The 25,913-nt window shown below is 42.1% G+C and overlaps 1 protein-coding gene across 3 annotated transcripts in view; it reads right to left on the minus strand.

Annotated features, from left to right (window-relative positions):
• znf385a (zinc finger protein 385A) overlaps window positions 1–25,913 on the minus strand; it is a 65,278-nt gene that overhangs the window by 33,692 nt on the left and 5,673 nt on the right. The window contains exon 1 of one of the 3 annotated variants that reach the window (XM_087833991.1): window positions 24,890–25,471. The exons of 1 other annotated variant lie outside the window; for it this stretch is intronic. In XM_087833991.1, the coding sequence (XP_087690117.1) occupies window positions 24,890–24,899 (10 nt within the window). In that variant the 5' untranslated portion in view covers window positions 24,900–25,471. Of the gene's footprint in view, window positions 1–17,305; window positions 17,363–24,889; window positions 25,472–25,913 lie in introns of those variants that run through there. One more of the 3 variants, XM_087833993.1, reaches the window with a different exon arrangement.

Below are 25,913 nucleotides of genomic sequence, written 5' to 3' on the forward strand. Positions count from 1 at the left end.
ACTCTTCTTATTGTCTTGGAGCAACTGTGGCCACAAAATTTCATCAGGGATTAATAAAATATTCTGATTCTGAGTTTACCACAGACCATAAATGCTCAGAAGATGATTTCTGCCTGAAAATGGACAAATTCACAGCAGATTTATTCACTGCAGATGGACAACTGTCTTCACAACCAGTAAAGAGGAGAGAGTAGTGACCTTAATAACAATCGTATTATTATTTAACGAGTTGTGAAGCTAATGTGGGATCAAGGCTAGTTTACAATTCCATATTCCATGTGGGCTAAAGCGTGCAACCAGCAGCTGGTCATCTGTCTCCATTTGTTTTCTAAATTTCTTCCTCTTACTCCTTCCTTGTTTGCCTTATGATCAGCTCAGTGTGAATTTTGTGCTGTACACAGCTGAGCCCAGGTCTGGAAGAATAGCCAATTCATTACAGGCCATGGAGGCAGCATGATAGAGAGTGGGCACGGGGTAAAAGAAGGGGAGAAAGAATGAAATTTTGACCCGTATCCATTCCTGTTCCAGTCTCGGCCCCAACAGGACACTGTGGCTGGCTTTCACTTGACCATAAGCGCAATCAACAGGATCACAGGCTTGGCCAAAAGCCCCGAACAAATGCATAAAGAAAAAAAAGTCACTCACACTCTACAGATGGCTGATTCACACACACACAGGGGATAAACCAATGCACATCAAAGAAACAAGTACATGCGCACATAGTTTTCTAAAAGACTGAATGCAGTTTTTGTCTAACACCCACTTTTACACAAGAAGACTGTCCTGTTTGGTTCATGAAGGGCATAATTCCCCTTGAGTCACCTGTGTCCATGAGTTTAAAGCTGTGTCCTTCATAGAGAAGGGAACCTTTATGTCCACATACACACACAAACTGGCAATGTTTCTGCAACCTGTATCACAGGTTCGTCCTGATATGTCAACTGTCACCTCAAAATCTTTGCAGCACTGTACAGGTCATTAGCCCCAAGAGACTCGCTACAGACTGTATCCTGTTCTGTCTACCTGTCGATGCTCTCTCCACAGACAGCTGTGCCAGCAGAATCCGTCCTTCAGCTGCCACAGCTGGCGCTAGGAATGAATTATAGATTCGCACAGTGTGAATGACAGGCAGCGATGTGGTTCATCGGACACTGCACCGAATGCAGCAAGGCTCATATAGGGGTCCGCATGTCACAATGCAAAATCTTGGAAAACACAAGCAGTTTTGATAGCAAGCGACCACCAGAGTGTGCTGCTGAGTGCGTCGGAATATTTCAAAGCATCAAGCATCTGCTAATTTCGAGCTTCCTGTGAAGGTTAATACATTCACACGAGATAGGTGGACGGAGATTAAGATCTGTTTGATTTGCTGCCTGGAACTGCTGGTGTTATGCTACGCTTTAATAGGAGGATTATGCAGGGGGAAAGCGGAGGAAGCTGAAACTTGTTTCACTGCCACGAATGAGAGTAGGCTTCTCTGTTTGTGTTCGCGTTGCATGTAAGGTATGTTTGTGTGTGTTTGTCTTTGACAAGAAAGATGTGTGCTTCCCTGTTAGGTCGTAAAAAAACAATTTGAGTCATTAGTTTCTGCAAAAGGGATACAGTGGTTGCTCTCCAAGTCTTTAATGTTAGGTATCAGTTAGGACATGCCTCAGTCTTGAATACAAAATACACTGGAAAGAGAGTTATGAGCACGCACGCACACACACAGTCACTCAAGCATATTTGTGTACATTTTTCTACATTGGTTGCAGAAGCTTAAATTTTCTCTACTAATTGTAGGTCTGTTCGATTTTTTTTAACCAAACCTACCAATTTGGAGAAGAGCTGTTTCACATTTTACTGTAATTGCACTGCAAAGTACAAGAAAAGTACATGCTGCAGCATGCATGGTTTTATTTTGAGTGGCTCAAATAAAAAAAATGCCAGCAACTTGAAGGTCAAACAAAGTTAACCTCTTAAGCCCCAACGTTCCCTGATACGGGGCAAAAAGCAGGAGATTAGGTAGGCTTGGGGCTTAAGAGGTTAAACTAGCTTCCACTGAATGATCCATGCTTTACATGCAGTTTTAGGTCACTGTGCAAACAAACATTAATTCATCATCCACATCCTGAGCACACCAGAAAGCCTTGTCTTTTCCAATCTGATCAGGCAACTCAAGATCTATTGAAAGCCAAGCTTTCCTTTAAAATATTACAAATAAAATCGGGCACATATTTTCTCCTCAGAAAAAAAAATCCCACATGCACTATAATGTCTATAGACATACTTGATATACAGCTAGGTAAACCTTCCGTCTCTCCCAGAGGGGAATATTGTGCTTAATGATAGCCTGGATGGGATGGTAATGACACCCTATTGAGATAATATGACAGTGGCAGGCCTTAAAAAGCCCCCCAAAAGATCCCACGTTGATCTCTTCTAAGTAGCTGAATCAAGGCTGGGAGGATTTAATTGCCAGTCTGTCTCTTCGTTAGACGCAGAGGAGCTGACTGGGGATTCCAAGAGTCGTGGAGAGAAGAAAGATGGGCACTTGGGGAGGAGGTATAATGCAAAAATAATGGCATGGAATGAGGTGAAGACAGCCTGCATCTGAGATCCCTGCCTACCTACCTGCAGCTACCAATCTACAACTCAGTGTTACCCAGTGTCCAGAATACATACGAGGGCCAGTGCACGTGCTTGATCCACAGAAGCAGATGCACACCCCTTTAATCCTTCAGATAAATCTCCTGCTGGAAACTGAACTTTTGGAGGCTACTGGGTTTTGTTTATTTGCAGGGTATGTGTAGATAGAGGCACACTGATATAGACATGCATGAACAAAGATCAAGTGGGATGGTCTATCTATCTACACGGACTTTAAGTGTATATATTTTAGGTCTTTCATCAGCTTTAGAAAGTCAAATCTCCCAGTAAAGGTGGTCCAATAAAATGATGTTTCTCTGTTACTTGACATGATTAATATACAGTTTTTGTGTGGTTCCACCTTAAATCAATGATGGCACCTAAAATGAAACACTTTGGTGAGGTAGCCGGTTGCTGGTTCTCATGTTACAACCTGCACCAAACCATTCAGGGCAGGAGGAGGAACTGACTTAATGAAAATAAGTCTGAATTGGCCTGAGACTCGTTGCATTCCAGTGTGATATTTATCTCGACAGTCATAAAACGTGCTGTGTAATTTAACTTGAACTATAGCACAAGCGTAAAATGATTTTTCAGGGCAAGGCAAGTGTGTAGTCTGTGCATGTCTGTCTATGTGTGTGTGTGTGTGCGAGTGTCTGCGATGACAGTGAGGGTTTGTGCTGTTTTGAGGTCAATAATGACAGACGAATAGCTGTCAGGGTTAATGGGAGGGGACAGCCAGGGATGATGAGAACACAGAGCGAACACTGCTGTGCAATTCAACACAGGCAGAAGCTAGAGACAAGGCACACAGGGTCAAAATGGGAGCATAAAGCAAACACACAAACACTCTGTGTGCAAACACACACTCTCTGTGTGGCTGCCCTCGTCAGGGAATCAGTTTGAATTTATTTTCTAACTTTAAGCCATAGGCCCAGTTCAACACGGGCACAAAAACATGCAACGCATGCTCGGTGCAATATTTTGCAGCCTTGCTTAAAATGAAAGTATCATCACTTAATTGTGAGTAATGATTGGGAAGTTTGCTTAGTGTCAAATATATAAACACAAAAACAAGGAAAAGTATAAAATCACCTGTGTTGATGCAAATGAGGGCAGTTAGACTAAACTCTAAACGCTTAAGCACCTTTAATGGCAAATGCAAAGCACAGCAATTTGCTTCCACTAATTTCAGTCTTTTTTGTAGAACTTCTACAAATAAGCCAAAAATATTTTATGTTTCTGGATCTCTCATAAAAAGCCACCAAATGTCGGTCTTAAATCATTTCTGCCTGCATACATGAACATTAGCTTTACAAAGATGCTGTTTTATATGCACTATAGGAAGCTCCTGAGGGGTTTTCACTATTTGAGATGTAACCCTCCATTATAATACACTGCAGCTGATGTGAATTTATACTGATGTTATAAGCTGCCATCGTTTGAAGCTGGTGACAATCTTTTCAGAGTCGCGTTTGATCATCAAAAGATATTTGTTGTGGAGCTAAAAGAGACAAAGAAAAATACTGCACAGTTGCATTTTGTATTTGGTCAGTTGTAACTGTGACATGAATGTGAGCAATTAGATCAAAGCTTAACAGTTTTAACGCTTTTATAAAAGCGAAGAGAACATTCTGAGATTCTATATTCCTCCACGCTTCCCTTCAAGTTGTCTGCTGTCTGTTCTCATTCGTTCTCAGGTTTCTATCTTTTTCATATAGTTTGCTTTTGTAATGCATGCTCCCCCCCCCCTTGCCAAAAGTCAGGCTAGTAAGATGATCACAGTTGCTGTCCAGAGGAGATGCATCTGAGTATCACTAGCTGCAGGCAAAGTCTGAGTCAGTGATGGATGGACTGTTGGAATGCTGGATGATGAGGGGGAGAGGGGGGGGCATCGCTTTGTTGTGTCTCTTGAAAAAGACTGATTTACTGTTTTAACAGCCACTTACACCTATGAGGAAAGGGGAGAGGAGGGACAGAAGGCAGGATGATAAGATGGCGTTCTTCTGGGAAGGAAGCACACTGGAGCATGAACCTCCTCTATCTCCCTTCTCTCCACCTGTCTTTGGCTGTTTGTTGTTTTCCTCCTTGCTCCCATTTTCCCATTTATTCCATGCCACGCAGCCCCCACCCAACCCCCACCCCATCTCCTCCCTTTCTTCCCTTGTTCAGGGCTCAAGTCACACACCCAGGTGGAACAATAGCCTGTGACTTCATTCCCATGCACCGCTCAGAGACTAGTGCCCTCAGGTATGGAATTCTATCACTCAACAATAAACAGGTGGATCAACCCAAATACACTTCGGAGGAGATCGACAAAGGCATGAGATTCTCTCTGAGATTAGACCCCCACCCCAAAGGAAGAGAAAGGCATGATGGCTTGGAGGAAGGAGGAGTTAAACACTGTATAGCCGCAGTGTTTGAGGAGCAGCAACCATAATGTGCCCCTGCTTGTGTTTGCCACTCTATTTCACCGACTTCCATTCCCCAAGGAGGACGGAGGGCAATATGCTATCAGCCTAATAGAGTGGGGGGAGGATACTTTATGAGGTTGACAAGCGCTGCTTTCGTTTCAGGCCTGCAGTGCCATTTCTATGAATATGATAACTAACGAGCATGTCCTCTAACACGCGCCTCTCTGTCCAGTTCTGAGCAATCCTACCGCGGCTCAATCTCTTTAAATGCTCTGGGGTCTCTGCTGTAACGTCATTTGTCATTGAGGTCGAGAAATGACGATTTTGTTTAAATCAGAACTCATCACCCCCACTTTTTTTAAGAACTACAGTCAGATGTGGAAGGCAAGCCACGAAGCAATTTTAGGCTAAAATTGAAATTCTGAAATTTAAAAAGCTGAGCTGAAAAAGTTCTTGAAGAGATTTTTAATATAAATTTCGCCACACAAAAACACCCCGCATGGATGCTAATTCCCATGGCAGCGCTCACTTTATGAAAAAGGGAAACCTCTGTGAACCAGAGCCCAGCTCGTTTGTCAAAGCTGAGAGGAATGCTTTGCTTTGGTTGTCTCGTACTTACAAGTCGAGAGCGAGCTTTACACTTTTCATACCCACTTCCACACCTTTAAGCTCAGCTGAGACATATTCAGCATATTTTTCCATGATAGCAGGTGATGCATTATTCAGTGAGCTCAGGTTGATCTTAGCTATAATAAATCTTTGGTCTATAGAAATGTGAAGCACAAAAGGCACACACACAAACTTGCCTCTCTTTTTTTAGCGTTGATGCATGATGAATAAAGAGGAACTGAGCATCCATGAATCACACCTCCATGGAGAGATCTTAAACAAAGCGCATTATGGATAAAAGGAGCGCTTGGCTTTTGAGAAGCAATCCAAAGCAGTATGGTAATGAGAGTAATGAGGATATCAGACACTGAATGTGGCGCAATATGCTTGTTAAATGTGACAGCTGAATTACATCAGAGCTTCGTCTCTGTGAAGCAAACATTCACGCTGACATGTGACGACACCTTACTGTAGCTGTGTTCAATCATAATCTGCAACAGGGTAGCAGGGACACCTGCAGATGAGCAACACTGGCTTCCAATTGGAGAGCCATAAGATGCTAAAGGGTAACCTGGCAACGCTTATGTATCTGAATCAATTTGCTCATCAGTTGTACAATATATGAACACTGCTGAATTTCCTTCTTCACTGGTATTAGTTTAAGTCTGTTGAGCATTTGACGAGGAGTTAAGTGCTAATGGAAAAGGCAGCACGGTGGTTAGCACTGTTGCCGCACAGAGTTCAATTCCACCATCAGGCCGGGGTCTTTCTGTGTGGAGTTTGCATGTTCTCCCCGTGTTTGCGTGGGTTCCCTCCGGGTACTCCGGCTTCCTCCCACCGTCCAAAGACATGCAGCTTGTGGAGATAGGTTAAATGGAAAATCCAAATTGCCATTAGGTGTGAATGTGAGCGCAAATGGTTGTCTGTCTCTGTGTGTTGGCCCTGCGACAGCCTCTCGCCCTATGACAGCTGGGATAGGCTCCAGCGCCCCCCGCGACCCTGAAAAGGAGAAGCGGAAGCGAATGGATGGAGTTGTACAATATCCTCTTTGACTTTGTAAGGCGTTTAAGAGGTTTTACCTTCTGTTTGGTAGAATTAAATTTTTGTCGACATACACATCAATTTATCAAGCAGAAAAGTTCACCTTTCTGCTTTTTAGGAGAGATCTATCCAAAAAGGTCAATAAATAAATCGATAAAGGTCTTTATCGATATGCAAAAGAAATAAAAAGCATTTATCATGCTGTCTAAAGGTAAATGCTTATGTTTCATGTGAGGCTTCATGTCCACTATGACTTATACATGTGGTCCCTCTTTCTTTTTTCAAGTTATTTATTTTAAGCTCATGCTCATTCACTAACCACATCATTAGGTACACCTGTTCAACTGCTCATTGATGCGTATATTTACTAGAGGTGGGAATCACCATACAACCCACGATACGATATTATCACAATACTTAACGCACAATACGATATTATTGCAATTTTTTAAAAATATTTTGCGATATTCAGATTCTGTACATAAAGGTAAACTTTATCAATATTCATTTTATCTAATATCAAAGTCTCACACTCAGTCTTTCTCTCATTTCAGTTTTATTGTTGACAAACTGAACGGTTTGTATTACAGTCTAGTCCAACTTAACTGAACGCAACCATCTGGTACAATTATAGCTATTCTGAACTATGCAGTTTATGAAAACTATGCAGCCCCTTCAGCAACTGAAGAATTTGAAAGTAAATTAAAACAAAATATAATTTTACATTAAATAAAAAAGTTTTAAACTTAATTAAAATAAAACATGTCTTAAATTAAAATAAGTAAACTGTCATGTTTATTGCTGAAGTCAGAGCATGTTCCAGTCCACGAAAAAATTGTTTGTAACAATATATTGATTTCTGCTGTCCCTGTATCGATACGTTATTAGCAAACAAAATATCACGATACTACACAGTATCGTTTTTTCCCCCACCCCTAATATTTACTCTAATCAGGAAATCACATGACACTAACTCTGTCCATTTAGGCACAGTCTGCACAGGCTCACTAAAATTGAAACAGAACATTAGATGAAATGTTCACTTGTCTACTGTGATAACAAATGTTGGTATAAACAACATAAACCGTGGATTCATCAGCCTCGTATCAGTGGTTCGGGCTGCTAGTAGTGGTGTAATGATGTTGGCGATATTTTCTTGGCACATTTTGAGCCCGTCAGCCAACTGAGCATCATTTAAATGCCACAGCTTACCTAAGTATTGCTGCTGACCATGTCTGTTCCTTTATGATCACAGTGTACGCGTCTTCTGACAGCTGCTTCCAGCAGGATAACACATCATGTCACAAAGCTTAAATCATCTCGAACTGATTTTGCGGACATGACAATGAGTTGGCTGCACACAAATGGCCTCCACGGTCATTGGATTTCGAGTGCCTTTAAAATGTGTGTGGAGGATTTAAATCATGGATGTGCAGTCTACAACTCTGCAGTAACTGTGTGATGCTTTCATGTCGTTATGGACCAAAATCTCTGGGAAACGTTTCCAGCACTTTGTTGAATCTAAGCCACAAAGAATTTAGGCAGTTCTGAAGGTAAATGGGAGTCCAACTCATCCAAAAGGTTTAACTAAGTTAATGTTGTATGTGCAAAATGACAAAAGGTTCCTGAGCTAACTGTGGTATATAGCCAAAGAGATATTAGAGATAAAATACATATAAATAATAAACTACTTTCTTCTTCTTTCAGTTTCTTTTCCATATGGAGAAGCTCCAGTTTTGCTCATCTTATCACAAAGACTGGAAATGGGAGGAAGAGATGTCAGCTTCTCTCTGTAAAATTTTCCAAAATTCACGTATCCGACAGTGACAAGAGCGGGAGAAAGATTCACAAAGCCTGATAGGACAAAGTGCTGATTCGACATAATCTCATAAAGAGAGGGACAGTAGTCAAGGAGAGGAAGGAGAGGAAAACCAAGTCCGATGCTGCAGTGTAGGTGCTGCTCGCCTGTGCTGCCCGGGCCTCTTTGTTATTATGATTTATTTTTTAATGAGCGGCACTGCCCTCCCCTCTGCCACACAAAGCCCTGATTGAATCTGGCGTTCCATTAGCATGTTAAAGAGGCCCAGCTTCATCTGTGAGCCGCTGACTGACAGTGGATATCATCTCTGTAATTGCTCCATATACTGGACCCAGAGAAAGCCAGAGACACAGAGAGAAAGAGAGACAGAGAGGGAGAAAATAGTTGTGGGGGGGTTGAAGAAAGATAAGGAGGGAGGGATTAGGATTTAAAAGTGGGGATGCTGGAAAGAAGGGGGAGATGAGAGGTGGATCGAGAATATCTCAATTTGGTACAGTTGGTACCCCATGCAGAGCAGTGGGAATCGTCTGTTTGAATAAGTCATGTTTTTTTGAGCTACGCTCGCAGCTTTTGACACTTATCAAAGCAAAAACAGTGGCAGCGTTTCGTAACAGAAGCCCTGCTTTTACGAAGCTGTTACACAATCAAACCAGAAATGTTATGTTTGTCGCTGGTAGAGTCGTGTCAGGTGAGGACGTGACACTCTGACGCGTTTGTGCACCACACGTCCCTCTCCGTGTCCTACGCTCTCTCCTCACCCCTTTACAGAATGGTTTTATTGTCTTCCTCTATTTTCGCACTCGCTCCCTTCTCTCCAACTCTTTCACGTCTACTTCCTCATCCCCTGCATCGCCGAGCGCCTCCCCTCCACCTCCTCCACGGCTCCCGCTATTCCCTTTCACTGTTCCCCTCTCTCCCTCTCTTTCTATCTGCCCTTCTCTGTCTCTGCAGTAAATGGTAATTGAACAAACCATGTGGTGGAGAAGAGCCGCAGAAAAAGATCTTATCTTAACTCCACATGCCATGCATCCAAAATTAATCCTCCTCCTTCCATTTCTCCCTCGCTCTCTATGCCTTTGCTATGCTGTGACAGTGTGCACGCGGTCCCACAGCATCGTCAGCCCCGTGTATTAACGTTGGAAGACAGCCCGATGGTACCATGGTGAGCGAGTGTGCATGTGTGTGTATGTGTGAGATTACCATGTGCAGTGGCAGCACATTTCCAATCCTAAGGAAGCGAGGTGACAATGAAAGATGTCTCACAAGCAAAGGAGGATGCACAACACAAAAGTGCACAACACTGCAACATTGCTTTCCTCATCACATCCCGTTGCGATTCTAGTATATTTACTATAGATAATATCAGTATCTATTTCACCAATCCTTTTGGATCCTCATAAATACTTCAAGTTTTATTTTCACGCACTCTTCGGTTAGACTTAGACACGGAAACTAGTTGGGTTGCTTAGTAAAAGATAATAAAATGGAGCTATTTATAAAGCTAGTCACATTTGAAGCTTTTCCTCCATTTTCTGAGTTATGTGAGACAAGTATGCAGCTCCATTTGACGTATGTTTAGTCGTATAAAAAAGGAGCAGCAGCAGCTGCAGGAAAACAAGACCATAAATGGAAAAGATGTGTTGATTACAAATGTAGGTCTAGATAAAAATAGTGTTTCTTCCAAGTTAATTGAGAACTTTAGTTTCTTTAGTTACATGAAAACTTATTAGGAGACAGACAGGGTCTGCACTCCTCCAATAAAAACACATTGCTCTTTCAGGTAGGAAAGCTAAGTTGCAGCATTATTTCACAGGAACACTGTGGTTTGATATTACGTGCCTCCCTTTTTCTTGTTATACATGAAACCAACATTTCGGCTATTTATTATCTTAAAACTTCACATTTTCTAAATGATCTTAACTCGAGCCTAAAACACAGAGCACCTAAAGACTGAGCACTCTACAGAGACACATTCGCACACCCTCATCCTGCTGCACCCTCCAGGCGTACTCTGCTCCACTAACGCAACACGAAATCTCTGACACTCACAACACATTTACATGACATTACTGCTGAAGTGCTATAAAATCTGTGCCTGAATATCAACTGTTGAGATGCATCATTTGTTTCTGTGTGTGGAGGAATCTGTGCAATAGCAACGCACAACAGGAGCACTCGTGAACACCACTTTACCTATGACCTGTAAACTTCGAATATTAGAGGATGTGCGTGTGTGTGTGTGTGTGTGCGTGCGTGTGTGTGTGTGTGTGTGTGTGTGTAAAAAATGCATTTTGAGTTGACGCTATATTCAAGTGTGCATGTTAGATTTTAATGATCTCCTTTGGGCTCCTGTGGGTTGCTCTGGGATTAGCATGGTAATCAAGGAGCATGTTGACACACACTGTTAGTCAGATTGATGTGTTTGTTTGGGTGGTGCAGGGCTACGCGGCTTTACACAGTGATGGACTACATTAGCCACTTGCTACTAATCCGAGAATTAATGGCTTTCCCCAGTGATGTGGTTCCCGTGCACGATGTTTTATTCAGATGCTCACTGGGTCCGTTCGTAAAGTATTTAGATCTATCACTGTTAGGTTCCCTCGGACAAATACTCTATCCAAGTCAATGTAGCCATGTCTGAAGACGTAGTTTGTCACCAGCAATTATCCTCCAAGTTATACCCTTTCTCAACTATCTCAAACATAGCAAACAGGACACGTGAGACTTTCAGATCGCCCTAAGGTCAATGCTGACATATGTATGCAGGTGCATTTATCTAAAGAAGACCAAGAGAACCAGATGACACAATGGTTTACAAGACAACAACCAAATAACACAACTCTCTTCAGTTCTATTTGATTCCCCATTTTATGCAAACATGCTCTGACTAGGGGTGGGTTTTTATAATCGATTTATCGATTAAAATCGATTCTGGCTTGGATAACGTAAAATCGTTTCATTAAAATCCTGAATCGATTTTTTAATATAAATTTATTTTGCCCGAAATGCCAGAATCTCTGGTGAAATCTCACAAAATTTCAACAACCACCAAACAGCTAAGACAGTAAATGAGAGCAGGTACACGGATTCTGCACAAAGACGTAAACACACAGCGCAACCCGCGGATCAGAATCAGTTAGATGTCGCCTTTCTCACAGTCGGGGCTGAAAGCCGACAGCTCGCTGATTCTGATCTGTCGGCGGTCCGCGCTTAGTGTTCACGCCCTTTATGCGCCGATTCTAAAGCTGTTAGTTTGATGTCTCTCCAAACAATATTGACCGAACCAGCAGCAAAAGAAGATCCAAACTAGCTTCACATAAACATCGTCATGGATTCACTCTGACTTTTACTGTTTTGCTTCGACCACGATGCACAGCTCTCTCTCTCTCTCTCTGTACTGTTTTCTTCATTATTCTCTTGCTTGTTACACACAAGTCTACCGTTGTTTACAGCGCTGTCGGCCGACGTTTTTTTTTTTTTCGTTTTATATACTTCCGAAAGGAAAACCTAATTTCTGCCGTTCACTACTGAACAAATTTAAACTTTTTAAAATTATGCAAAATGCAAAACACTTAGCCGTGTCTCTAATAAAACCGCTGTAACTTCAGAGGTAATGTTCATGTGTTGATTAATGGTTTTCTTTCGTTTTTGATGTACTGCAGAATATTTTTATAAAATCCCAGGCCAGGAAAATCACCTTCATGTTTTTCTGTGTTTTATCCTCAGCTACTTTGACACAAAGGCCTCTGCTGTAAATGTACTGATCTGAATTATAATAAATTATAATATTATAAAAATATTATAAAATATATTATAAAATTTCCCAGATTCAAATCGAATTGAATTGAATTAAATCGAATCGTGGATCGAATCGATTCTGGACCTTGTGAATCGGAATTGAATCGATTCTAGAAATCAGTGCCAATACCCAGCCCTAGCTCTGACCAAAAGTCATGTGTCTATCGAAGGCTGCTATTGTAGTTTCTAAAGGTTTGACCACAGTTCTTAAATCACAGGTGTAATTTTCTCATGTCTGGTTCTGTTCTTACACTGAGCTTCCACGGCACGCCGATGATGCAGACTGCGCGTTTGTGTTCTAGCTGCTGCTAAAAGGATAGACAGCTGTGACGCTACAGTGATGACGACAACAAACCATTATGTCGACTTTCCCGTTTGTGCCCTGCATGCTGCATACCTCCCACACCCACCCCCTTTACTCTCATCTCTCTCCATCCTGCTATTGGAGGCTCAGACTGCGGCAGAGCAGGGCAGCGAGATGAAAAACACAATGATTGTTTCTGATGAACAAGAGGGGCTCCGTGAGAGGGAGAGAAAAGAGAGCGGGTCTCTAAGAGTGACAGAGCAAAGGGTAGGAGAACGCAGGAAATCAGAGCGTTGTAAAGGTCAGTGTTTGGTTATACGGGAACACCGAAGACTGTGGAGAGTAACAGCTCCGCCTCCCAATTTTGTGTATATTTGTGTGTAGTTGGATTAAGAGAAACTAAAGGAAGGAAAGAGGGAACAGACAGGAAGGGAGGGCGCTGGGCTGTACAGTAAAGAGTCTCACCTTGTTCTGCACCATGCACACACAGCACCCCAGCTGTCATCCAGCTTCACTCTCTTTCTCCGTCAGGGCCAGTGAGGACATGCATCATTCATGAGCAGAGACTTATTTGGCTGCGTCATCTCCTCCCATAACTGTCAATAACTTTTTCCCGGCTGTGGCTTCACCTTTACTTCAGGAGTGTGCACTGGACGCAGACAGCAAACTTTACATCATAAATAGCATTTTGTCCTAGAGACAGCAAACTGCAGAAAGTTGTTTTAAGACAGACGAGGTGGTGATGAATCCATTTCCTCATAATGTTCAAGATTGGGCATTCCACTATTTAAAGCCATGGGACCTAATATCTGTGGCACAAAGTGAATGATACAAAAGTCTTTTTAAAGGTGGCACTCTCTGTAATTTAGAGCAATTAAAGGGAATGTATTTAAAGGAAACACCAAAAGATGTCCCCCAGAAATGTAATGTTCTAAAATATATATCTGCTCCTTTAGTAAAAGAAGAACCAACATGTAGAAAAATCTAACAAGAAAGGCTAATTATCTAAGAACTGCTGTGTCCTGCCCTCAGCACCCTTTTTGTCCAGCCTGTCCTCTTTCCTGAGCCCATGCGACGCAACCTGCTGCGAGGCTGCCTGCTGTGAAGGTCACTCTCCCTGCAGCTATGGATTACACAGGCACGCACAGTCAGGCAGAATACGATACCGCCCTTGAGGGGAGGTCTGAGGCTTTGGTTGGCAGAGACAAGCCCTCTGGAACTTATGGACCCACCAGGACCAGCCAGTGTGATAACCAAGCAACCTCATGTCAAGAGTTGGTAGGTGGATGGAAAGGAGCAAAATAAATAGAATAAAACCACAAGAAATCCATCACTTCATACATTCATCCATCAGTCCATTCAGCGGTGGGAAAGAATTAAATAAATATACAACTATATATACAAATACTGTAGGAATAATTCACCATTACATAAAATAATAGAAGCGACTTAAAATATTAATAAGAAAAGAAGCAAACAGGTATGGATAGAAATAAAAACCCAAGCTGAGGAGTTTAGGATTCACAGATGGTTGTAAAGCTGCAGCCAAGTGCTTTAAAATGATCAACAAAATCAAAATCTTACAATCCAATATAATGAGTTGCAATAATCTAGATGTGACAATTTAAAGAAGCAACTAAGACCTTTTGAAGATCAGCAGAACAATGGAGCAATAAAGCTGAATAGTCCAGCGAGTGTGCAGAGCGGCAGTAATCAGAGAGACAAGATGACAGATTTGGTGTTTTTGGTTGCTTTGTATAGTTGTTTTAAATGGAAGCTACAGTAGAAGATGCAGCAAATACAAATAGAAAAGAAAAATCAATACTGTGCTTTCTAATAATATGCTCCAGTGAAAGCTTATAGACAGAGGGGGGAAATGGCTATGGATAGAGGCTTTTTGGGCGGCATAGGTGAAGAAAAAAACATTTATCATTAACAAATGATAAATGATAAATAAAAAAAAAGACTCTCCAATAAATCTGCATGATTCAGACTGACTGAAGACTGGGAGAAAACTGAGGAAAATTAGCAGCGAACAGTTGTTGTTAAGGTCATTAGTTACTTTGACCAGCCCTGTTTCAGCGCTCTGAAGAATACAAGGCTGGTCTAAAATGATTAGAATCAATAGTCATCTTTGGTTTCTAGTGAAATGGGTCAAGTATTTCATGCTTAGGGCCGGGTGAAAAACTGCCAGTGGATAAAGGATAAACCAGTGGAATCAAAAGGGTTTTTAAAAATATTTTTAGAGAAGAACTTAGTTGTTAAAGTGTCATAATTTTAGCGTTCAGCTGTGTGATGTGAAAACACTTAAACTAACCAGTTAGCAGCTACGGGTCGAGGTGTGGTAGTTAGCACCCACACATATATGGACAATATGACTCATTTTTTTAGTGAAGGAGAATAAAACTGATTGCCAGTGTTGGGGAGTAATGGAGTACATGTACCGCCGTTACGTCTTTAAAATACAAAATATGAGTAACTGTATTCCGTTACAGTTACTGTTTAAAAAGGTGGTATTTAGAATACAGTTACTTTGCTGAAATAAAGGGATTACACGGCGGTATTTTCCTGTTTCATATGTTCGGCTATGCCCTCTCTATTTTTGGTTTCCACGCCCTAAACAAAACACGCATTAAGAGGCTCTAATGCCCGTGTCTCAATTTCGCCGCCCATGTCACCCCTACTTGCGGCCCGATAATGACGTGAAGAAATATTTTAAAAAAATATTCACAAAAATGATTTAATATTAAGGCCTTAGGCAGAGCGTTACAGGCATAGGCCTAAAGAATACAGCCTCATGGGCAGTGTAGTCCGTGCTGCAGGGAGAGTGGACTGCCACTCTGTGAGCGAGGGAGGGGGGAAAGGAGAGTGGAAAAGTACGAGCTGTCACCGAGCAGAAACGGGAGCTGGAAGCATGTAAATATAATAATAACTACTGCAGCCAAAAAGAGAGCCTGACGAGCGTATGGCGAGTAACCTTCAGTAAAAGTAATAATTCACACAGCAATAGTACGTTCATGCAGTTGTAAAAAGCATGATAATATAATCCAAAGTATTCAGAATATGTTACACTCATTGAGTAACGTAACGGAATATGTTACAAAATACATTTTGGGGCATGTAATCTGTAATCTGTAGTGGAATACATTTTAAAAGTAACCTTCCCAACACTGGTGATTGCAGATAATAAAAGATGCTTCAGTTTCCAGCTTGTCCTTCTGTTACTTTTTATTGATCTAGTATGGTGTGTGAATTACGGAAAAAAAAAAGGCAATTTCAAGAAAAGATTTTATTTTTCTGTTTTTATCAGGTGCTGTTGAAACTGGCACCGCTTTGAAAGTGTTATTAAATTTAAACATTAAACACAATAGGTTTTCTTAGTAGAGGTACAATAGCTGAGGATGAGAAACAACAATCGCAGGCACGAAAGGGAAATTTAATAGCACGGTCTTCAGTCGTCACGCTGTTTCCTAGTTTAAAGTCAAACGTGGGGGATGGCACCTTTTATCCTGCAAAATGGTGCAGTGAGGGTCAGTGTCCTCTGAGTGGGACAGGAGCCATTTGACAACACCACTCTCTGGAGTCATGCCACTGTTTGGAGGTCAGAAAAGGAAAATATATATATATATATATATAGATAGATAGATAGATAGATAGATAGATAGATAAAAAAATATATATACATATATAGCCACACACAGACACACATGGCATTGTCCTCTCCCTGCTGTGACCTTAATTTGTTCTGTCTTGAGTATGAGTACCTACTGGGCAGCTGATGCACCTTAAGAGAGCAAGCTGACAGCATTATATATATATATTGTTTTGAGCATATGCATGGGAAAGATGCAGGCAGACAGAGGAGGGTAAGGATTTGAAAAATAAAACACCACAAGGACAGACTGTTGGTGTGCATGTGTTTTGAAAACTGCGAGTCTCAGGTGAACTTTGCTCATATTCACAAATTTTAACTGGCAGCAGTCTGAAACCAAGGCTGACGTTGGTGTATGCAGCACCACTAACAACAGCAAAACCCCCCAAAATAAATAAACAACACACACAAGCTGTCTCTCTGCAGGCTAATCTTCTAATGAAGATTTGTGGCCGTGGCTGCTTGGTGATTATTGGCCTAGAACGAACACAAAAGCCATCTTTTCGCTACTGTAAATAAAACCTCGCGTTTACACAAACCGTTCCAGGTGAAAATGAGAAAATTTAGGCTGGAGGCAGAAATGTTACTTTTATAGCGTCTGGGCTGGCAAACGTTTTGCTTTGCTGTACTGTCAAACGTCTCATGCTGCAGTTAATAAGCAAAACCACTACAAGCCCGAACATTAACCGCCATTATTCAGATTTGAAAAATGCAATGTGAAGTCGCTCATGTTCGTGCGGTAATTCCTGTCTCGCTGGGACAAGTGCACCAATCCTGACTATGCTAATTTTATGGAAATGTTTGTTTCCATCCTTCCTCTTCGGTTCCATTTGTTACATTTTATCAGTTCTCTTTTGAACTACATTTACTGCCGCTGCATGTTAGCTGAAAATTATGTTAAATATATAAGCAACCATTCCACCATCTGTGCACCCCACAACAGTGTCTGCTGCTGCTGCATTAGGCAAAGCTGCCCAGTGGAAAATCTTTACATGCATAAATGCAAAAAGGTGTTTATTTCTATGAGATACACGACTCACATGAATGACCTCAGGTACCTCTTCACCCCTGCGTCCCTTACAGCCTTCTAATCCACACCTCTCTTTACCTTCCCTGTGCACCCCCAAGGCAGGGGCAGGGAGCTGTGGTGCAGGTCCCGGCAGACTCCCTTATCACCCCTCCCGCTTTCCTACTTAGGGGTAGGGCCGCATGTTCAGGGGAGAACTTGTTCAAAGACAGGTGTGCATACCAGACGCCTGTGTTAAGACCTACGCCATGCGGTTTCCATAACTACCTGCTAGTGAGGCTTCCCCGGCACTCATCCAAGACTGCGCTAAACCCTTCTGATAGCTCTAGCTACACTAGCTGTCAATGGGCAAGACTCCACAGAGGGCAGGTCGGAGCTCAACCTACTGACGCCGTTTTGTCACCCAGCCTTGCTGCTACTCATCATCAAGCATCATACATACATTTAAACATGCTGGAAGAGATTTAGTTGGCGGAGGGAAGGCGTTAGGGGTGGAGATTTAAGCTATTTTGAGCTGTTCATGTAACATTAAGGATTAAAAGCTAGCTTAAGGCTTCTTGGAACCAAACGCTGGTAGCATTCATTCAGTCTGTGTGCCCAGCAGTATGTAGTCGGGCAAAGTGAGATTGGTTTAGATGACTGAGGCACCATAGTGAGGACATGTCCTTGTGGTTATAACTGAAGTTCAGGCAGAGCTTTAGGACAGCAGTATGTTAGATACTCTGCTCATATTTCCTCTTGGTATGAGTCAGATGATACAGAGACAGAAGTGCTCCATGTTTGCTGTCACAAGAAAGCATGGATTTCACCCTTTAGCCTAGCTGTAACCAAAGAACTGTCACTCCGCCCCACATCCAGCCTTCCTCATCTCACTGTTTGCTCATTTCCTTCTTTATCGCTTAGGTCCCAGTCCTCCTACACTACTCACTCATTCTGTGTTTGCTTCATGGAGATCCTCTTTCTACCCTTTAGCTTCCTCCTTGCTAGCCATGCTCCTATGAAATGACCTTGCTGCAACTCAATTGATTTCTCTTCTGTCTTTGTGTGAAACCCTATCTCAACAGCACTCAGAGGAATTTCCTCTTCCCCCCCAGAGCTGGAAAGAGCTAATTCTCTTTCATGAGGACACTTTTCACTCCATTTTATCTATCTGCTTTCCTCGTTCGCTTCCCCCTCCACTTCTACCCTCTTCTCGTTTGAGCACGCAGAAATAGAACAGGCATGATTAATGCAACATCTTTCGCAGCCAAACGTTAGCTTTGCTCAACCTTTTTACACTTGGCTGCCGTTTGAACCTTACAAAACTGCAAGTGAATTATCAGATCATTACATCATCATAAATGCTTGAGTCTTTCTATACACGAGCGTGATCAGTAAAGAGAAAAAAAAAGGAATAAGAGATCAAATAAACATTTGAGTATAGGAATTATTTCACAATTTCATATATGACATACAAAACTGCTGAATCAGATAATAACAGTACACACTGAATGTCCATGCTCAAATCGCTTCGGTTTAATTTGCAAAATTCGTGTGCAATTAAATCACAAATTCAACTAGCAGTGAATATAAAAATGGTCTTATTATAGATTTATGTCACTGCACTGTCCTAATAGTCCAAGTATTTCAAATTATGCTAGAGATGAATAAAATAAACCATTGCATAACAGAGTGCCGTGTAAGAGCTCAGCATTTTCACAGGAGTTGTTCTGAACTTATAACTCAGTTAAGATTCACTAACCCTTATATATAAATATATATATCTATATATCCTAAAAGAGAGAGCTGAAAATGTGAATTTTTATATTTTCATGTAATGTAAAAACACTGATTACTTAAATATTTAACCAGTGGCAGTGCAGTGTTAAACAGGAAGCAAAGCTTTTGATCTCCAGTCTTTCATCAAAGCAGCTGATGACACAAGGTGATTCAATACCAGCATGGGCAAAAGAGAACACCTGTGCAATGTTAAGCCACCATGCATGGGGAATGTAAATAAACATATTAACAATTTTTTGTTGCACACAGGAAATCCTAAAGAAAAGAAAGTCACAGTTCACGAACATAAATAAAATAAAAGACAATCAAGTTATTAGTAAGCTTTGTCATGACAAAAAGAGCACAATTAAGCAAAGACATCAGGAAAATAGATGACAAAAATATTACACCTCTACATGATAAAGGCAACACTGTCTCTTTGGAAACACTAGAGCGCTGCAGTGTGAAGAATCATCTGTGCCTCTTTCCACTTTGTGATCAGACAGACTGTTGAAGCATACAGAACATTTTCCAGGCTTCAACTCCCAGGTGTCTTGTAGCCCCAGGATTCCCAGTAAGTAGTCAGCCAGCTTGCCTTGGTGAATGCACTAATGTGACACCATAATCACGCACAGGTGCATTTCTGTGCTTCACAGCGCAGCAGCAAAGCGCCAGGTTTTTTTTTTGGTGGCAGGTGCCGTGGGCCCTAGTGGGTGCTTCATAAACGGCACAAATCGGTTTTATTTTCACTGTTTGCTTTTTTTACTTTACGACTATAACTCACAAAAAATACTATTTTTACTCCAGGATCATTCTAATTTTTACTAAAAAAACCTTTAATACAGGGCACTGCGGGGAGACCAGTGGAAACATGGCACGATCTGATATCCTCATGTTGGTGTTGTTCCCAGATCATCATACTAAAGGTTGTTCCAGGATCAACATTGCAAGTGACCAATCAGAATGTTATGATGTCATACTTTTGCGACTTCGGGAAAAACCGGCGTAAAACAAAAAACTGTACTTAAGCTGCGAGAAACCGCCTTTGTCCGCCGATCAACGGACCCTAACCCTGACCCTTTAACCCTTTAAGACCTACCATAGAACCAAGTCCGCCAGAGCTTATATTATATGTTTACATGCTGTGGAGCCATTTTTGGGAGCATTTCAAGTTGCTATACATCAATACAACCATTACAGCCTAGATTTTAATAATATGTATGAATTAAGTGCATAGTGATTACATAAATTGCAAAAAAGTGCAATAAACTACAAAAAAATTGAAAATTGTTTTTGTTTTTTTAACATATATTTCTAGTTAGAGAAATTTAAGAGGCTTATCCCTCAAAACTGTAAATACAAAAAAGTTGCACAAAATAGTTTCCCACCACAGGAAATTTATTTTAAGTGCCTTCATAGTTTTATTTTTGAAATACACCAATTTTTATATACTGCAGGAAAAACGAAAATAAATATTATAATGCAAATTTGCAAAAAAGCAGCATATGCATCAAAATAAACTATTTCCAGCAGTGCAATATGAGTCCTAAGCATCCCAGAAACGACACAGAAAGTCATAAAGTCAAACATAACTTTTAAAAACACCAGTATAGGCTCATTGAGGCCCGGACGGTAAAAAACTACATTTCCGCGAAAATGACGTCACTTCCGGTTTTGGGCAGGTCATGGAGGACATGCGATAGTTCGCGCTGACGTCTAATCCAATGTAGGAAGTGTTACAAACAGCTGATCGGATCGGCAAAGCGTGTTTCTGGAATATTATGTTTGTTTGTTGCTGCAAGTGCTTTTTATGCAGTTTTTGCAAAGCTATATGTGGAAGGAAACTGTGACCGAGGACAAGCTGATGGCTTAAGATGTAAGTACAACTCCTCCGGTTTCATATGCAAAAAAAATTATTGTGCTAGCTCACGTGGTTGCAGAGCTACCGGGATTTAAAAATAGTTATGCAAAACAGAGCGTGCCCGCTCCGACCGGTTTTAAAGGGTTAATAAACGCTAAGCAGAATTGATATTGTCCTTGCAACATTGGAATTTCATAAATGCACGAATGGGTTGGTGCGCAAAAGAATAACGTCACAATAATGTGATTGGTCACTTGCAATGTTGAACCTGGAACAACATTTTCATGATGATCTGGGAACAACACCAACACGACGATATCAGATCATCCGGAAACGTGGGAGTCAGGAAATCACACACCTTTACCTTTTGCTGCTCCGCGGTGTGCCACACACACACGCACACACAAACAAACACAATGGGTTTCCATCCCACCAGTCCAATAACAGGCCTATTCATTAGAGTCTCTTACAGACAGTATTGACAACCTGCTGACACACAGTCACTCCAGCATAAACAAATGGAGCAACAGAGAAAAGCCAGGCAGGGAGGGGAAGAGACCTAGCAGCTTTTTGATGGAAGAGGGATCTCCACAAACCAGGGATGAGCTAGACTTAAAGAAAGAAGCGGCAAGCCTGCCACTCGCTCCTGCTCACACATATATCCACCTAATATCCCTTGCACACACATTATACAGTCCCCCTACAAATGAGTGCCACATTTATCTTACATGCCAGGTCAGCCCTGACCTTTGTGGCATATTGTAATTACTGTCACGGGAATAAGTCTTTTTTATTCTGTGCCTTGGTATGCAGAGCAGCTATAAAGGTGAAGTGGGTCAAGCACACTGAGCTACTCATCACACAGATCACACAGCACGATGCCACAGTCTTACCTCTTCCTGCTGAAAGGCATCATGATATTCTACAAAACAAACTGGTGAAACCAGAGGTCCGCTTTGCAGAAAGGTAGAAAATGGGGTTGCAGAATTCCTGCAGTTCCAAAGTATTCCCCTTATATCTTGGATATGCAAAGAAGCATAGAGGAAAAATACTGGGGCATGAATACCAAATATCTGGCTCATTAATGAGTTATAATTATTATGTCACTTTGACATAAACAAAGAGAGCAGCACAGTCATGGAGTAAATGGGGATGGGGGGGCATTGCTGATCTGCTCAAACACATTTTTTATGATGTCTTTGACTTGACCTCTGGAACCAGGTGAGTGTGTGCAGTCAATTAAAAGAAGGGGGTTGCAGAGCTCGTGAATGGAATAAGCAATAGCTATGCAGACAGGAAGAGAAAGATAAACTTTACGGAGACAGATGAGGTAGGAGTGGACGCTCAAACACAAAAACAAAGAGACAGATCGGCTGCGTGGCCCTGAGCTCGGGAGGTCAGATCTGACTCAAACAGACAAGACAGATGAGACGTGAAGCAACGTTTAAACATGGACTGCTCATGACGTGACAGGTCCTCCCCCAAAAACTTTGCGATGATGCTAACAAAGTAGATTTTACCAGGAACGCTTGTCAGACAGTCACCATGCAATATCTGGTGACAGTAAGAGCGCAACACAGACAGTTCCTGTCTAAATGTGGACTCCACACCAGGAACTCACTCCAGGCGTAGATGGTTTGCGCTCGACATCATGGCGGCTGATCACCGTGACTCCACAGTCGACTGAGAAGCTCTACACTAACAGGAGCCCAGTGATCATGTTCGTTATCAGGTCGCCATTGTTCTCTCTCTTTTTTATGCACAAACACACACATGCACACATGCACAGACATGCACGCACGCAAACATGCGAGCACATGCATGTACTGACCAGCAGCAGTCTCATACCTTGGTGCAGAGCCCATGCCAGACAGACAGACAGCAGACAGACAGCTACGCTGGCTGCCTGCAGCTTTGTATATAAGCACACTGCCATCGCAATGATCAACTTCAGATTTGTCATTACTATTACAGCAGCCAAAAGCCTCTGTCAGGCCTCCAGAATGCCGACAAAGCTAATTACAATAGAATTGTGTACAGCATCGGGGACAGAGCCGCACTGGTAAAGGTTGTTTGCTCAAGGTCACAGAAAACAGTGGAAAGAGAAAAACACCAGTAGCCATGCAGACACAATTGCTGGAGCATGCGGTTCTCGCAGGCATACTCAAAAACACATTTCTTTCTTTAACTGCATTTTTATAACGACACTCATTTCTAAATGAGATATGTCATCACGACGTTGCAGATTTATATCAGGGAGCTTAATCAGGAAAATTTGCTGATTGGAGGTCGAAATCCACCAGTGCCAGAATCGTAAAGGTCATTACAATGACATTAGCCTTTTCAGAAGAAGAAAGCTAGAAATGTCAAATCACTCAGTAGCCACATCATCATGCAAATGGAGCAGAATGTTAGGCACGAGAAAATCTCAGTGTTCAGGCAGAAATAATGAAAGATGCCTATCTGAGTGACAACTTAATAAGCAGAAGCCTTGGGTCAGCGTTTTCAGCAGGTGTGAAGTGGAACGGTTTGACAAATCATTAGATGCAATGAGAAACACACGGATTTTGAACGTTAGAGCTACAGTTCATTATCAGCGTGATCTGTGGTGTAACCAGTTAACACTGACATCAGGCCAAATTTATGTTACTGCACAACAGAAGTTACGTTCCGCGTGATTTCGCTTTCATCAAAATTCAAATACACACACTCCAATAACTACGCTAAAGTTTAGAGTTGTAGTTGAGGGGGGGATGCTGGTGTTAAGATACGCAAATATCATTTACGGGAGCTGCTACCACCTGCAACCTGATCAAGACAGTACTTGTCTGTTACACGAGGCTCGAGTCGAGGAATTGTTCGTTTTTAACCAGCTTCAGAAGCGCAAAATATAACCCTTAAAATAGAGATAAATTTGAATGTTATTTAACAAAAATTAAAAACCTTCACAAAGTGTAAAAGTTATCTCTTTGATGGCTGTTCTAAAAAACTTTGAAAACCTTTAGCTCACAGGTACACACACACTTTGAGCTCCCACACCTCAGACTGCATGACTCCCCATAATCATTAAAGTTGTCTGCTTGAAAAACATGCCTGCCGGGAGAGCAGAGAAGCAGAACTGCGCCTGAATCAGCCCAGGCATGCGTTAAAACAAAGTGGCCTCTCCGGGAGAGCGCGCAGCAACGCGCGCACACATTTTGAAGTAATACAAGGGCAATAAGCACACACTGCTTCACAGTCGTGGCCATATACAAATAAGAAGACTCTAGAACATTTTCACCAGCTGAATTTCCTTTTAAAACCTCTGTAGGAATCTACAAGCCGAATGCAAAGCGCACACAGACCACACAGAATCCCCTCCTAGACATGGCCACTATGAGACCAGCATACTAAAGAAGAAAGTGCTGGCTGACTCACAACACAACAAATGTCCAGTAACTGGAATCTATACTCTCCTGCATGCTCAGGAATGAATCTTCTTTTTAAAATGTGTTTGATGACTTGGACGCTTATTTTAATCAGGATGGCAGCGATGCAAGGTTGAGGAGAAATTGACAAACGAATCATCAGAAGAAAGTCACGAATTCTGCACTGACATCAGTTATCACCAAGTTCAGCTGAAACCATCTTTGTCACTTAGCCCCTTCTGACAGAACATGAGAGTGGTGGAGTCTGGTCATGTGACCAAACAGACCATAATGATACAATTCAGCGCAAATGCTTTGACCTTCTATGTCATCACTCACACCTGCCACATAAATGGCACACTATCAGCGTAATTACAAACACTATCTGTAATTTAAAGGCTGACCCGGGCGCTTGGTATCGACAGATGTCTCTGTGCAATCAAAGCCAAGCAGACTATTAAAAAAATAAATAAAACCGAGCTGCTGGTGGCCAAGTTTAAGTAGGGATTAGTGATACAACAGCCCGACTGATGTCTTCTAAAATCCGATGCACCAAAAAGCAACAACTCACCCAAAATCATTGCTGTGCGTTGCCTTTGGTGTCCCTGGGTTGACAAGTGTTCCCTCACTGCCCCCCGTCTCTCCTGTTTTCTCCAAGTGTACAATGGCTCCAAAATGTCTTTTCAGAGTTGCTCTCCACTCTCCAGAAAGAGGCAACTCAGAGAGGTAGCGCTAGATGTGAGGAGAGACTGCTGCTGCTGCACATGCCGTCCCTTGCGCCTGCCCTATCCAGGTGAAAAACTGAGTGTGAGAGAGAAACAGCACGAGTGTGTGTGTGTGTGTGAGGAGGGGGGTCCTCTGTTTCTGCAGTGGTGGCTCAGGTAAGCCTCAGGACAGTACAGAGGAGACAGAGAGAGAGAGAGAGTGAAGAAGAAAAAGAGAGAGGGGGGAGCCTAAAGTGTGACAGCCAATCACGCTGGCAGGGGGGGAGACTACAGAGCCAAGATCTTCTTCTCCACAGCAGCCAGGAGGAATTGTGGTGTGGTCTCCAACAAACAGCTGACAGCCAGTTTCCTCTCTACTGTATCACTTCAAAAGGAAAGCAGTTCGATCGACTTTAAAGTCAACATCTGCTTTGGTCTCTCTCTATGAAGCACACAACTCCCTTTCCCATTCTGGCTTTCTCTCCCTCTCTCTGCTCCTTGTTTTTTAGGGATTGGATATAACCTAAAGGCACCTTACATGCCTCTGCTCTGATTGGTGGCAGGTTCGACCAATGGGAACAGCAGCAGGCACTTGTCATCATGCAGAGTGGAAGTCATGAAGGGGAGACAGAGCTTGACTGAAAATGCTGTCTCCCAAAACCAATTCCTCACTTTTATTTGCCACACTCTCCTCACCCATCTCCCCCTCACAGTGAGCCTGGTTTTCTGTCTGTTGCATTCGCTGTTTACTACCTCCGCCTCGCTACCCTTTGACTCCACGTGTGTGTGGACTTGTAAGGGGATTAACCTTAACGCTGTGCGCATTTGTGCTTCTCTCCCTTTCCTCCCTCCATCTTTTCAACCTACCCAGACAAAGTTACACATTCTCAT

Source organism: Neolamprologus brichardi, chromosome 20 (assembly GCF_056152115.1).
Source record: "Neolamprologus brichardi isolate AB-2024 chromosome 20, ASM5615211v1, whole genome shotgun sequence".
Taxonomy (NCBI): Eukaryota; Metazoa; Chordata; class Actinopteri; order Cichliformes; family Cichlidae; genus Neolamprologus; species Neolamprologus brichardi.